At 42.0% G+C, this 13,566-nt stretch overlaps 1 protein-coding gene across 1 annotated transcript in view; it reads right to left on the bottom strand.

Moving 5' to 3' along the window:
* Positions 1-13,566, bottom strand: part of KAT2B (lysine acetyltransferase 2B) — a gene marked incomplete at its 5' end in the record, with an annotated part of 41,891 nt that extends 28,325 nt beyond the window's left edge. The window contains 4 exon segments of the mRNA XM_021385454.1: positions 487-576; positions 1,104-1,249; positions 5,052-5,178; positions 13,425-13,566. Of these exon segments, the coding sequence (XP_021241129.1) occupies positions 487-576; positions 1,104-1,249; positions 5,052-5,178; positions 13,425-13,566 (505 nt within the window).

Genomic DNA, 13,566 nt, shown 5'->3' with positions numbered 1-13,566 from the left:
CATATGCTCTTTATCCATTGAGAATTATAAAAGCCTCAGCTATTCTTTGTTTGGGGCTGTTTTTTGTTGTGTGCCCTTTGAAAGAGAAGGCTATGATCTCACAGAACTGGATCGTAACATTTACATTGATTTACTGAAGACAAAAGTCATTTTAATATTGGATTTCAAAACTTTGTCAGCATTTTTCATCACACAAGACAGAGAAAGGCTAGAAATGCCACACAAAAAAGCAGTATTTTAAGTTTCATTCTCTAAACCCACAAAAAACCTGTCAGTTTCAGTAAAGCATAAGATGAATGATGAGAGAAGTGAAATAATGTGACTATCATACTAATGCTAAAGTAGAAGAAGCTGCAGAAGTCTCCTACAGATTCATCCCTTGTCCTAATAAATATACAGAGACATCTGTAAACTGCCTGAAATGTAATATTTTGAAAAGCAGTGGTTACGTTAAAAAAAAAAAAGTTTTTTGTTTTTTTGGTTTACCTGTTCAATGCTAGGTTTCTCAAATGGGGGACTTTCCAAAGATCCTTCAATTACCGGTTTTCCCATCTGTAAAATGCACTTCCTCAAAAGCTGTTAAAATATACAAATTTAAGAAAATTAACAAATTTACACAGGGTCAAAGAAAGTCACTGGAACACCACACATTGCAAGCAGTGTTGAAAATCTCCTAGCTGTGCATCTGTTTTCTTAGTCGTATAAACTTATAGCTCCTTAACTTCACTGTGAATTGCTTCATATCTTCTTTGAAACACATATAAAAGGCTTCTTAGTATGTGTAGGCAGCTTAGTTAGCATTTATGTCAACCAATTTCTCCCAGTGTATGAGCGAAGACAAAAAGAACTGTGGGTGGAAGCAGTTTATAAATGGGAGTCAGGGTCAGCTCCTGAATCATCTGGATGACTTTTGGAATAAGATATGATACATTGCAAGCACTGCACATTCTAGCCCAGGGTTAGCTGCTAAAGTATCGCGCTGGAGAAAAGAAAATCTCTCACTGGATAAAGTCAATACATGCATGAGGGGCATTTTGAGCAGTGAAACTGGCTTATGTGTGAAAGTGGAAAAACTGACAAGATCATGCACAAGTTCAGCTTACTTTGAACAGGTAGAAATAAACTTGCTTGGTGTCTGCATCTTCTTCTTTATGGACACAGGTGAACAGATACTCCACATCCAGTACAATCCCCAGCAGCCTATTCATTTCTTCTTCAGACACATTCTCCAGGTGTGAAACATGAGCAGCTAAACAAAATAAAAATCCAAACATGTGAAAAGCCTATTGAGAGAATCCATATCAAAAGAATTTCCCAAGATATCTCAAACTAAGCCAACAAAGCCATACTTGCAGAGGTAAAGATCCTGCAATAACCGTATTTAAAAAGAGCCTTTTTATCAGAGCATGGTGAAATGTAAGTCACACCAGAGACCCTGGGAGGTAATTCCCACAGCACAGGGAATATGGCTGACTGGAATCCCAGACAACGTAAGTCCTGTCTGCCTGTATTAATATGTTGTAATATATAAATGATTACATTCCTTTTCTTCTGAGAAGAATCATGCTTTTGAGACACAGTTTCTTGATTAAACTCACACAAATTAGGTAAACCAGGTGTTGATTGATAAAAGTAGCACTTGATTTTGTGAAGATTAAAAAAACTCGGCTCCATAAACAGACTTTTTATTTTTAAACTGGACATTACCAGCTAAATTTCATTCCTTCCTATCATGTAAATTTAAATAATGTTTTGTGCACACTATACTAATAAAGCTTCTGAAGACTGTACACACTCATTTGTTCAGATGATTATAAAAGAAAAAAGAAAAACGAACCATCTTTTAACATGTCACAATTTCTAAGTAACGAGTTCCACATTTGTAATTTTCAAAAAGCTTGAGGTTGTACGTGTGAAATGGGATATTCAAATAAAGCTGGCTTAAGCAACTGGCCTCAGGAAGTGAGAAGGCAATTTGAAACAAAAAGTCCCAGAAAATAAGACATTTGCATTACAAACAGCAACAATCTTAGCTGACCCCAGGCCAGTGCACATGGTATGCATATCCTTTTCTCCGAAAGTATGAGGAAATATCTTTTAAAAGAAAAGTAAAACCATTTAAAAGCTGAGCATCCTAATTTTTATGTCTTTTAGTAACTTTTATCAATACATCTCTTATTGGACAATTATTATATTATCATCATACATCAATGTGATTAGGACTGGAAACAAATTTTCACCTTAACTTGAAAATTATCATATTTATTGGCCACCATGGAAAGTTGTAGTTCATTATGACAGCTGCCAAAACATTTAAATTCAACAAATTCATGCAGCTTCAAGTAAAAAGGACACCTTGGTTCAGAACTTTAAAAAGATGCCATCATTCATTTCCACTTAAATGAACATTTATAACAGAGCATCTGAAATTCTGAGCAAATAAGTGAGGTGGCCCTCACAGGCTTTCTTTAAGGAAATTCAGCAATCTAGGCAAAATAAAACTATTTCACTTCTGTCTTTGAGCCAGATATGACAGTTCAATATTCAGAGCTGTCTATTCTCATCCTGTTAAAGTAGTAAGTTCCATTCTAGACAAGCACTGCATGAGAAATTGATATCATAGTGAAGAAATCTTTCTTTGGATGTTCAATAGCCCATTTCCAAATTTCTGCAGCAAATAGTAAACTTTTTATTAAAATAAAAGCTCTAACACACTGACATCAAATGCTGTGTTACTCCTAACTGGAGTTAAATAGTCCCATTCATTTGCGTTGCTATACTGGTACCTCAGCTGCTGTTGTGTTTGGGGGGGAAAAAAAAAAACAAACACCACAACTATAGGTTGCCAATGCAGCACACAGGAGAAGAAAGCCAGCAGAAAGAAAAAGGCCAATGCAATGATTTCAGTGATTTGAAGACCTGAAAAATACACTGTTAATTACACTGCTTGTGCAACTTCCGTAACAAAACACTTGATTGTATGAAATAGCAGTCAGAAAACAGGCTGAGGACGAATGCGTCTATAGTCTATCTCAAAATCAATGTCTATGTAAAAATGCAAGTAATGTACATAGGACAGACAAACCAAGAAATACTCAAACACAGTACATGAAGGTGCATAGCAGGAACTGCAGACAGGACTGGGAAGAAGGGGAGCCTGAATGTGTACATAGTGCACTAACAGATTATTTAACCAGTACATAATTCTCAGGACTGATAATGTTTACCAACAGGAAAATGCACTGCTACATGGGAGAAACCAATTAAATTTAGAAGAGTGTCTCTGAATACATAACACCTGGTCTTGAGGCTGGTGGGCAGTGAATTCTCCAGGCACACAATTCAGTCACCAGTTCAGTTTCATGCCAGTGACCCAACACGTTGCCCTCATAAAAGAAATATTCAGTAAAAGTCCAGATGCAAGGCAAGCTGAGTGACTGAGCTCAAGCAAGGCTAATGCCTAGGTTAACCTTCTAAAGAAAAGAAAAAAAGGGGGGAAATATATCCCATATTTTAGATCAGGTAGGGTTTTAACCAGCAGTGGAATTTATATATCTCTATTTCAACAGTACCCTGAGAAAAAAAATATGCAACACAGATGATACTCTGAAGCCTGAATAGCTTGTGCTTAGCCTCATTTTAAAGGCATTCAGCAGTAACATGCTGATTTAGAGGAGATGAATATGAAAATTATCTTGGAAAAGACCACTGAAAGACATATTTTGACCAGTAGTCTGAGGAAACAGACAGCAACTCATTTCAGTTATTTCAAATGAAACATCATTCTCATTAGTCACAGATGACAGAAAAAAAAATAAAAATGAAACTTTATCTCTTCAAAGAAAAAAAACAAAAAAATAAAAATGTGGTTTCTTTCATAAGGTAGCTGTCACTGGTACTGGTTTTCCCTGGATCTCTGGTTAATGAGTGATTTAAGATCTCTAATAGACCAAAATCAGGCTCCAGCTTTAAAAGGGGAGTTTTTCTGAAGAAAAAAGAAAATAGCATCCACTAATTCAAGAAAAAAGTGGGGAATCAATAGACAAAACACTCATCACATTTTTAAAAAATGAAAAGCCTCTTTCTTCAAAGGCCAGGAATGAAATGAACAGGTAACACAAGTTACCCTGGCTGCATAACCAGAGGTAGCGCAGAGAAGCAGTATGATGAAAGGTTGAAACTAACACGTGTAAAATGACCAAACATTCTACGATACCACGCATTTGTTAATCTTTTTGGCAAGAAAAAACAGGGATATGGGATACGTGGAAAGGAAACTGCTGAAAAACCCAGAAATAGGTTGAATGTAATGATGGCATGAAAAGGGAGCAAAAAAGAAATATCATATCCTCCCTGCCCTTCACTCTCCCAATAAAAAAAAAAAAGTTCCCTACAGAGTTCTATGTTATTTAAAAAAATAAATGAATAAATGATCCACTGTGAAGGCTTTAGATTTCCTTTTCCTTATTACACTGTCCTAAGTTATGGTCACGTCAAAAAAATTTAAAAGCAACTGCTTCTGTTCAGTTAGTTCTGAATTTTGCGATTGCTAAATTTTTATTAAGTATTTGCTAGTGTATACTGAAAAAAGTCATCAGCTTTTAGTTTGGATAAGCACAATTTTAGATCAAAAAATTACAGTGATAAACTCCTCTTTTTCTGGTTGTTGGGGCAATAAATAACTATTCTTATTTGCAGAAATAAAATATTTAGCAGAGGATTTTGTGCAGGTCCTTCCAAAATATGTACAAAAAAACCCCAACAGCATGAGGTTAATGCAAATGTTACATGAAGTACTGAAATTTCTATGGGTATCTCAGTGGTGTTTTTGCATTTTAAGAGTGTAAAATGTCTGGGTTGTTAGAAGTTGTAATTTAGCTCTATTTCTTTGAAATTCATTTGGGATAATTCTGACATATTTTAATCTAAGTTAACAAACATTTACATCCAACAGTTTCTAGGTCTTGGCATGGCATCTTGAATTTCATCTTGCAGAAGTGCAGACTTCTGGGTATAAACGTGTGGATTCCAGGAGAAAGACAAAATCCTACCTAGTGTGTGGCTGCAGCTGCGGCATGGTTCAGTGAGGCTCACAACTGCTTGCTGCAGGTCTGCCCGAGGGGGAGTGGGAGGCGGGTTGGGGTTCTTCCAGCCATTGCATTTACATGATTCCTCAGCCTGAAACCAAAGTACAGGAATATCAATCAATGGAGTTAAAAAATCACAACAGCAAACCAACAAGAACAACTGCAACAACAACAAAAAAAGAACTTGGCCAAACTTTTCAGAAGCAACATAAAACAATACTATTAATTACAAGTCATTTGTTTTTAATAAAATTCACTGCCTGGTTTTATATTCTAGATATAATCAGAAATGGAATAGTACTCCAAATACAGAGATTATCATGGTATATCATGGTATGCAAGCTGTATAAATACACAGACTCTGGCCAATTCCTTTACAGAAAGCCCTCTTTCAGGGTTCTGTATAAAAGAAGCATTCAAACATTTACCAGTATATCAACACAAACAGATCATATCACTGCATACAGATCCACCATGACAGTCTAATGATTTAGACACAGGCTATCCAGCAGGCAACGTGTTTATCACCTTATCAGCTACACTGGCAGCAAGAAATCATGCAACTAAAAATAAGCACATAACAAGCCAAGCAGGGTTAACCTAACACTGGAATAAGCAAACAGAAACTGTGCTAGTCAAAAAAGCTGTCCAGGGCAAGGCTTGGCTACATCATCAACAGCAGCAAATGCCAAAGACAGTTACCTTGACCCTGAAACCAGGAAAATCATTGAAGGCTGCTCTGAAAGTAACGTCACCTATTTTATTACGTTGGTGCATGTCAGATGCAGATGTTGATGGTATGGCAGTAGAGATTGAACTTTCCTGCCAATTCCACATGTTGTTACCATGTGACAGATGGCAGCAGAGGGGCAGTCTGACAACGCAATTGCAAAGGTATGGAATAGAAATCCTCCACACAGAAAAAATGGTACCCATCGACCTTCATTGATGGTCACTGAGCGTTTATGGAGATCAAAGAGTGGATGTGAGCACAGTGAGGCAGTGGGTGGTGCATTCCAGCAGCAGTGACAACAACATGAAAGACAAGCCATGTTCTGAATGGCCACACAGATTTTTTATGAGCGTGGCATGCAGGCTCTTGTTCATTGCTGGCAAAAACGCATAGCTAATGGTGGCGACTATGTTGGAAAAGCATTTTGTAGATGAGAATTTGTTCTATAAATAGTGCTACTGTGGGCTTTGTATCTGTTGTAATTTCCGTGGAAAAAAATGGAAGGCATTACTTACAGAGCATCCTATGTAGTTAAGGTCACTGACTGAAACAACACCAAGGGCTTGCAGCTATCAGGGATGGCCATGAAGGGGGGAGGTGGGGACTTGGGTAATCACATTTCAAATCAGTCATCTAAGTCCAAAGCAGTTCCAGTTATCCAAAAAGCAGCTTTACAGGAGAGGAGTTTTTCCATACATCCAAAAGTTCTTAGTTATTTTGATGGTAAGGTTCTTTTAACAGCATTCACATTCCTATTTGAAGATCTAATCAGAAGAAAAGAATGCTTTTCTACTGTTCAGAGATATCTGTGCACTGGACCGTAATGAGATCCTCATGAATTTGCAATGCCAAGAGCTCTGTGAGGGAAGTGTGCCAACTGCTGCATGATAGTTGTGACTGAATCAACCTTAGTAGGAAAAATGGCGGTGTTAGTACATCCAGCACTAACATGACATTTTTCTAAGTGATTCTGGATACATTTAATAGAATCTATTCTAAGAACCTATTTCATTTTTCTATTATGTTTCCAAATCTCATCTCACCTAAGGAGGGAGTACCCAAAAGAAGCAGAAAAGATTGCAGCTTGACAGCACCTAAAACTGACAGCTTTGAAGATTGGTGGTAAAATGTTCCTCCACTCCAATTTCAATATTCAGCAACCTGAGCACCAGGACAACTGCTGTCTGTGTTCTGCTGAGAACCACATGATATTTTTACCATTCCTACTGCATAAGTGTTTATCCAACCGGACTCCCGGCCCCAGGCTCTGACAGCATTCAGGCATGGCAGAAGGGGAGAGTGCTGCTTTCAGCACCAGGATGACTCAGAAACACACCTGCAAGTGCCCTGCAAAGCCACTTCCACATACTCCCCTTGGATAGGGGACCTGCTGCATTACCTGGACCCAGCGGCTCTCCCAGCATACTGCATGTCTGCAGACGATATGTTTACAATATTGCATCAGGGAGATTTCAACATGAAACGTGGGGAAATCTGGGGAAAATTAAAATTACTTTTTTTTTTTTTTTTGTAAGCATCAGCAAATGCAACCTGGAATGATTTACAGTGAATTTCACATTATTTTTCTATGACTAATAGGATTGGCAAGGAAATGAAGAAGGGCTGATGTTACTTTGTGGTAGAAGCCATCTCTTGCAGTTTCCCAGGCACAGAGAGAGTTTTATTTTTGTTTGTTACCAAAACCTGCAGGACGTATGAATATTTGATGCCTAGAAAGAGAAGTCAGTGATTGAGTGGCATCTGAGAAACAAGGACTGCCCTGTTGTGAAGACTGGGGATGTATGCAAGATGATTTAAAGTCACATTTTCATTTAGCACTTCAAGTTAGGCAAAACTAGAGCCAAATAATCTATCCACATTTGCTTTGTGAAAGAGATAATGTTGCCATCAGAGTTTTTGCAGTTAAAAGAAGGAGAGAAACTGAGAAGACTGTCAGCAAATGAGAATATTGCCAAAGAAAATTCAAGAGAGAATTGAACGTTCTCAAGCAAACAAACAAAAAAAAGACTGAATATTAGTTTAGGGAAGCAAGATTTGATTCTTTCCACACAGCCGTCTGGACAAATGTTCAACTCTGTAGATTACTGACATAATACAATGCTAATTATTAATTGCCTTAAATCATACCACAGTGAAAAATGATACACGCACACACACACACACAAAAACAAAAAAAACCTACGCACACATTTTGAGAAATTCTTTTCCAAGTGGAAGCAGCATTTTGCAGAAGCTCACCACACAATGTTTATGATAAAGCCTAAAAATCTATAAACAGTGAGTAACTACACAAACTTTAGTGTCACACAATAATTAACAGCAAAGATGCAAACAAACAGATGTATGAACTGCGATAACGGCTCAGTTAAGCTGCCAAAAATAAATATCAACCCACGCACAGCAGAATAAAAACAGTGTGTTCAGTGGCAGATCTTTTTCAGCCCTTGGTAAGATTTCCTTGCCAGATATTTTGAAGCAGATGTTAATTTGTATTGTTTGAATTATTCCACAGATCTTTCTCTAACAGCTCTTAGGGTGGGTATTTTTTCTTTATTCTCTCTATAAAACACCAGAATCAGCATAAAAGTTCTGTTAACCAAGGGGGAACACAGCCCAGAAGGGTCCTCTTTAAAACTAAGCTTTCATTGTAGATGTTGACAGTGCAAGTATTTTGCACTGAATACTCAATGTGCATTCCTCAGTGACTTCAATTGCGGAGTTGTTTCAAATCTTCCACTGTATTTTGTTAATTCAGTCCTTTCCCTGACTATCTACAGCTTTTGGGTTTCTTTCTTTCTTTTCTTCTTCTTTTTTTTTTAAACGTCACTCATCTGCTTTTCATTTGAAAATAAAGTATGACTTCACCTCCACAAAAACTTAATTTAAGATCAAAAGAGTTGGGAAGGGGGGCAAGAGGAAGGAAAAGAAGCATTTAAACTACACATCCAGTCCTTCGGTCTTGTTTTCTGGGACATCTGTGGAGCTCCAATAAAGGCACTGCAGAATCATAGAATGGCTTGTGTTGGAAGGGACCTCAAGGATCATGCAGGGCCACCAACCTCCACAGCTAATTCTAGACCAGGCTGCCCAGTGCCCCATCCAACCTGGCTTTAAATACCTCCAGGGATGGGGCATCCACAGCCTCTCCAGGCAGCCTGTTCCAGCACCTCACTACTCTCTTGGTGAGGGGAAAAAAAAAAAAAAAAAAGATGGGCACTTCCGCTTACTGAGGCCTGCAAAGTAACCTGTGCCGTCCTGCCGGGCCCAAGGATCACCAAGGATCACCACAGCATCTTAATTGGCATTTTTAAATAGAACACAACAACCACACACTCCTGACCCCCAAAAACCAGTGCAGAAATTACGTACATTTTGCACTGCAAAGTGGTGTATTTTCAAACAATTTTTGGACACCTTCCAGACTAGATATAATGCTACGATGGGGAAAACTGAATGGTCCAATAGCTCAAGGCCATGAAAACAGCAGCTCTGGACAAACTGAAGTTATCACTTTCTTTAAAATAACCAAATATACCCATGTCAGGTCAAAAATGGATCTTGAAAGCTACAGCGTTAACTTTATTATTTGAAAGAAGTGCCTTTGGATGTTAGTGTTGCACTTCTCAGTCCCTGCTAAGAGGGTGTTATTATATAATTACAATGGCTAAGCGAGCACTGTTACGAGATCTTATTGCCTAAAACATTCCTCCCTTTTTGAGCAGTGAAATGGGAATAGGAAGGCGAGCTTCAAGCTAACTTAACTACAAAGCGAAAGACTTCAACAGCCTTAAAACTGGGTTTCACAGCAGCTGTTGCTCTGGGCTCCCTTCAGCTTCAAACCACGCAGCCTGCCCTGCCCAGTAACAGAGAGGCCAAGCTCACTCAGCACATTGCAGATACACAGCACTGTGGCTCTCGTTTCCAGCATGTACAATTGCTCCAGAAAAATTACTTTTCCTCCCAGCACAAAAGCCGAGCAGAATAACCTATTGTAACAAGCTGCCTCCTACAACAATAATCTCAAATTGTTGCTGTAACAAAGAATGCCACACAAACTACAACAAAAACCTGGATGAAATTTAAATGTCTATTTTTCCTACTCCAATGTGCAATACCCAGCAACCAGTCAGACACTGCTCACAGATCTACTCATATGCATCAGGAAGGCAGCCAACCTATTTGCCTTTAACAACACAAACTAATCAGTTTGATGATCAGCTCTAAGCACATCCTTCCTCTGCAGATCAATCCAGGTATTTTTACATCATATTTTGCTCCAGTTTCTCTCACCTACAGGATTGATGTAGGCTACCATATAAAAGTTTTTATTAAAAACAGGGATCCAGTTCCCACCTTCTGATGTTAACGGTAGATTTCCCATTTGATTTAAATGAAAATGCTTTAATTCAGCCTGCAGTAGTCACAAAACATTCGTCTTACTACAAAAACAATCATAAGGAAGGTTTAGATGTTGTGTACATACTTAATTTCTCCAGAAAACAACTTTCATATGTTTTCAAGGAGCTGTTCTCCCACTGTGCAGAGCTGAGTCAAGTCAAATAACGCAGTCCAGCCTGCCTCGTCTTGGTCAGCCTTATCAAAGTCAGGAAAAAAATATATAACATTATGGAAACCATGGCCCTGTGAACTATTTTTAATGCGTGGGAGCAGGAAAACACCACAGAGGTCCATGCAGGATCAGAAGTGGGGAGAAGTGCCTGTACCAAGGGTCAGCAGCTGTGCTGCAGCACGGAGACCCAGATCACACTTTGGGCTCTGCTACTTGCCTGTTGCAGGGCCTTGGCCAAATCTTCTTCTCTTCACAGCCTCACTCGCATAGTTTTGGTTATTTAAAGCACAGGGTCTTTATGGAGGTGTTATTCCCCACTGCTTGTGCAAATGCCTTAAGCGACGGGGCTGTAATTACATTAATAAGCATCTAGGTATTACTGTAACATATATTGTGAGAAATAACCAATTATACAGAAAATCCAGTTTACTAAAATAGTACTTATTTCAACATATTTTTTAAGAAAAACTCCCAATGGGACTGGGAAGAAAGCTGTGTTTTCACAAACCAGCAGTATGGAAAAAAAAAAAAAAAAGGCTTCCTTTTTGATCTTCATTAAATATATTTACGGACGTAAGCAACACAGTGCTGCTTTTATGGAAAGCGCTGCAAACTCGTGTGTCCAATGCTGAATTTCACACTGGGCAAAACCAAAATGATGTATGCGGTCATTCATATGTACACAGCTATAGCGATTGCCAAATGCAAAATGCTGCACAAATACAGCTCTACTGTGTACTTCTAAAAGTCATGGAAACTCTGCCAGCTGCTTACATATCTCTTATTGTTCAGAATGCACATTCTCCCCACACAAACTCAGGCGTTTAAAAGGCTGTTTTACACAGAAGAGTCTGTTCTTGCCCTTCTACCCCTGAGGTTTTTATTTCACAGGAGAAAAGTCAAGCAGTGCAGCTCCATGGTGACCACTCTCCTGCCTCAATTCCTTAGCAGGAAAACAAAAACAAACCACTCAAACGAAAACAAGCAAACATCTATCTCCAGTCCCAGGACAGGGCAGCAGCTTCCTAACCTCAGTTCTCATACTGCACAGCGATGCCTCCCACACCTTTCTGCTTACAGCCTTCTCTCCAGCACAGCACCTTTCCTCCCTCACCCCGGGCATTCTCCCAGCCACCAACTTCTCTCCATCTTTTCATGCTGCTGCTCAGTCCCAGTGAACCCCTGGCCTCTGCCATTCCCTGCATCTCTGGGGTTAAGTTTCTAATACATTCTGTGTGCTGAAGCAGCAGCATTGTGTGGTGAGTTTTACATAGGAAAAGGCTGTCAACACTAAGGAAATCATCACGCATTTTCTGCCCTCCAGCTTGTACAACTCTATGTAGATCTGCAGAAGATCAACATGGCTGCTACCACAGAAACCTCATTCAGAGATGGGCTGTTTGAGCTCTCACACGCACACATAACAAGTGGAACAGGAGTTGCAACCCAGAGTAAGAAAAAGCTCAGCGTTCCCCTCTGTGCTGCTACAGCCTCTTGCAGGCTCAAGCATTTGGAGCCAGGTGTTCAGGAAGAAAAACAGCACATCTTTCCACCCAGCTTCATCCTCTCCCTGCCCCACAGGAGGACGCACTTGATGAGATTACAAGGATGTTTCATTGTTGACGTTCTGAGACCTGTTGTCTGCCAGTACATTCCTGAAGGAAAGTCAGGTAACAGAGGCCAGGTTTGCATTGGAATCTGCACAGAGAGTCACACTGAGTACTGTGCTCTGCCTGCCTGTTGTCAGGGGATGAGGATGAAGCCCAGGGCACCCCAGCCCCAGGGTCCCCAGGGCACCACAGGCCCAGACCCACCAGACAGCACCACCTGGGCCTCCCCACAGGACCCCAGGGCTAACACAGACACCCCTGCAGGGCATGAGCTGGGGAGAGACATCCAGCACCCTGCAAGAGGGATGGGAGGGCTGGCAGCAGGCCATGCCCTCTCAGTGGCACCCACCTCACTGCCAGTGCACAGGGGCTGCTGAGGCCCCAAGGAAGCAGAGCAGAGAGACACTGCTTCATTGCACCAGGAAAGCTTCAAACCACGTTCCCCCACGTTGCACCAGGGCTGCAGCCCTAGCTGATTTTAACAGACTGACATGGTGTAACCTTGCAATCCCCACGCACTGCAGCACACCATGGACTCAATGAGGCCAAAGCAAAGATGCTTACACATTTGTGAACAGCAGACATTGAGCCGTGTGGCTTCCTGAGCTTGCCCTCACATTACAGCACTGCAACATGGCTCCAGCAGACAGCAAAGCTCTTCCCATCACCAAGGAGGGCTGTGGACCTGCACAGGGATGCTCCCTCACATCAGTGGGCATTTAGTTGGGGTTTTCACTTCACACTTGCCTTCTTGGAGGTCCCAAAGTATGGGAACAGAAAGGATAAGAAAAACACTTTTCCAGCAAACAGCCCAATTATTTTCAGCACCGAGAGAGTTACTGGAGGGTTTCACATCAGTGCTGTCAACCCGAGCGTGTCAGCTCGCTGTGCATCCAGGAATCGCCCTGACAGCCCTGGCGTGGCCTGCACTGAGCTCTGTACCGCACACACACCGATGCTGCCCACCGCTGTCACCGACCCCCGGGGCAGCACAGCCCTGACCGCGCTGCCCCACCCGCTGCGAGGAAGCAGGTCGCGCCCCTCTGCCTAGAAGCGGGCTGCAGGTGTAGGGACGGGCGTGGTGCGGAGGGCAGCGCAGGGCGGCAGCTAGCAATGCCGGGAGGTGCAGGAGGCCGGGGCAGGGCGCGGCGGAGGGCAGGGCCCCAGCCGGGCGCTACGTGACGGCGGCGCCGCAACTTTGCCGAGGGCGGAGGCTGTCGGTGCCGGCCGGGAGGCTTACGGGGGCAGCGGGACCCACGGCACCGCCGGACCCGTCGCTTCCGCGGGGAGCGCCGGGCTGCAGCCGCGCCGCCTCCCGCCCGGCCCGGCACTGCCTTCCCCTCCTCCCCTCCCTCCGTCAATCCCCACCCTCCGTGGGCGGGTGGGCGCTCGCGGCCGGGTACCTTGCAGGCGGAGTAGACGCCCAGCTTCTCCAGCTTCTTGGCCCGCGGAGCTGCGCGCAGCTGCGCCTTCTTCCCCGCCGTGCGCGCCGAGCCGGGCCCCCCGGGGCTCTCGGCGACGCTACGGGCCGGGCCCCCGGCGGCG

Source organism: Numida meleagris, chromosome 2, assembly GCF_002078875.1.
Source record: "Numida meleagris isolate 19003 breed g44 Domestic line chromosome 2, NumMel1.0, whole genome shotgun sequence".
Taxonomy (NCBI): domain Eukaryota; kingdom Metazoa; phylum Chordata; class Aves; order Galliformes; family Numididae; genus Numida; species Numida meleagris.
This window is presented reverse-complemented; position numbering and strand designations above follow the sequence as displayed.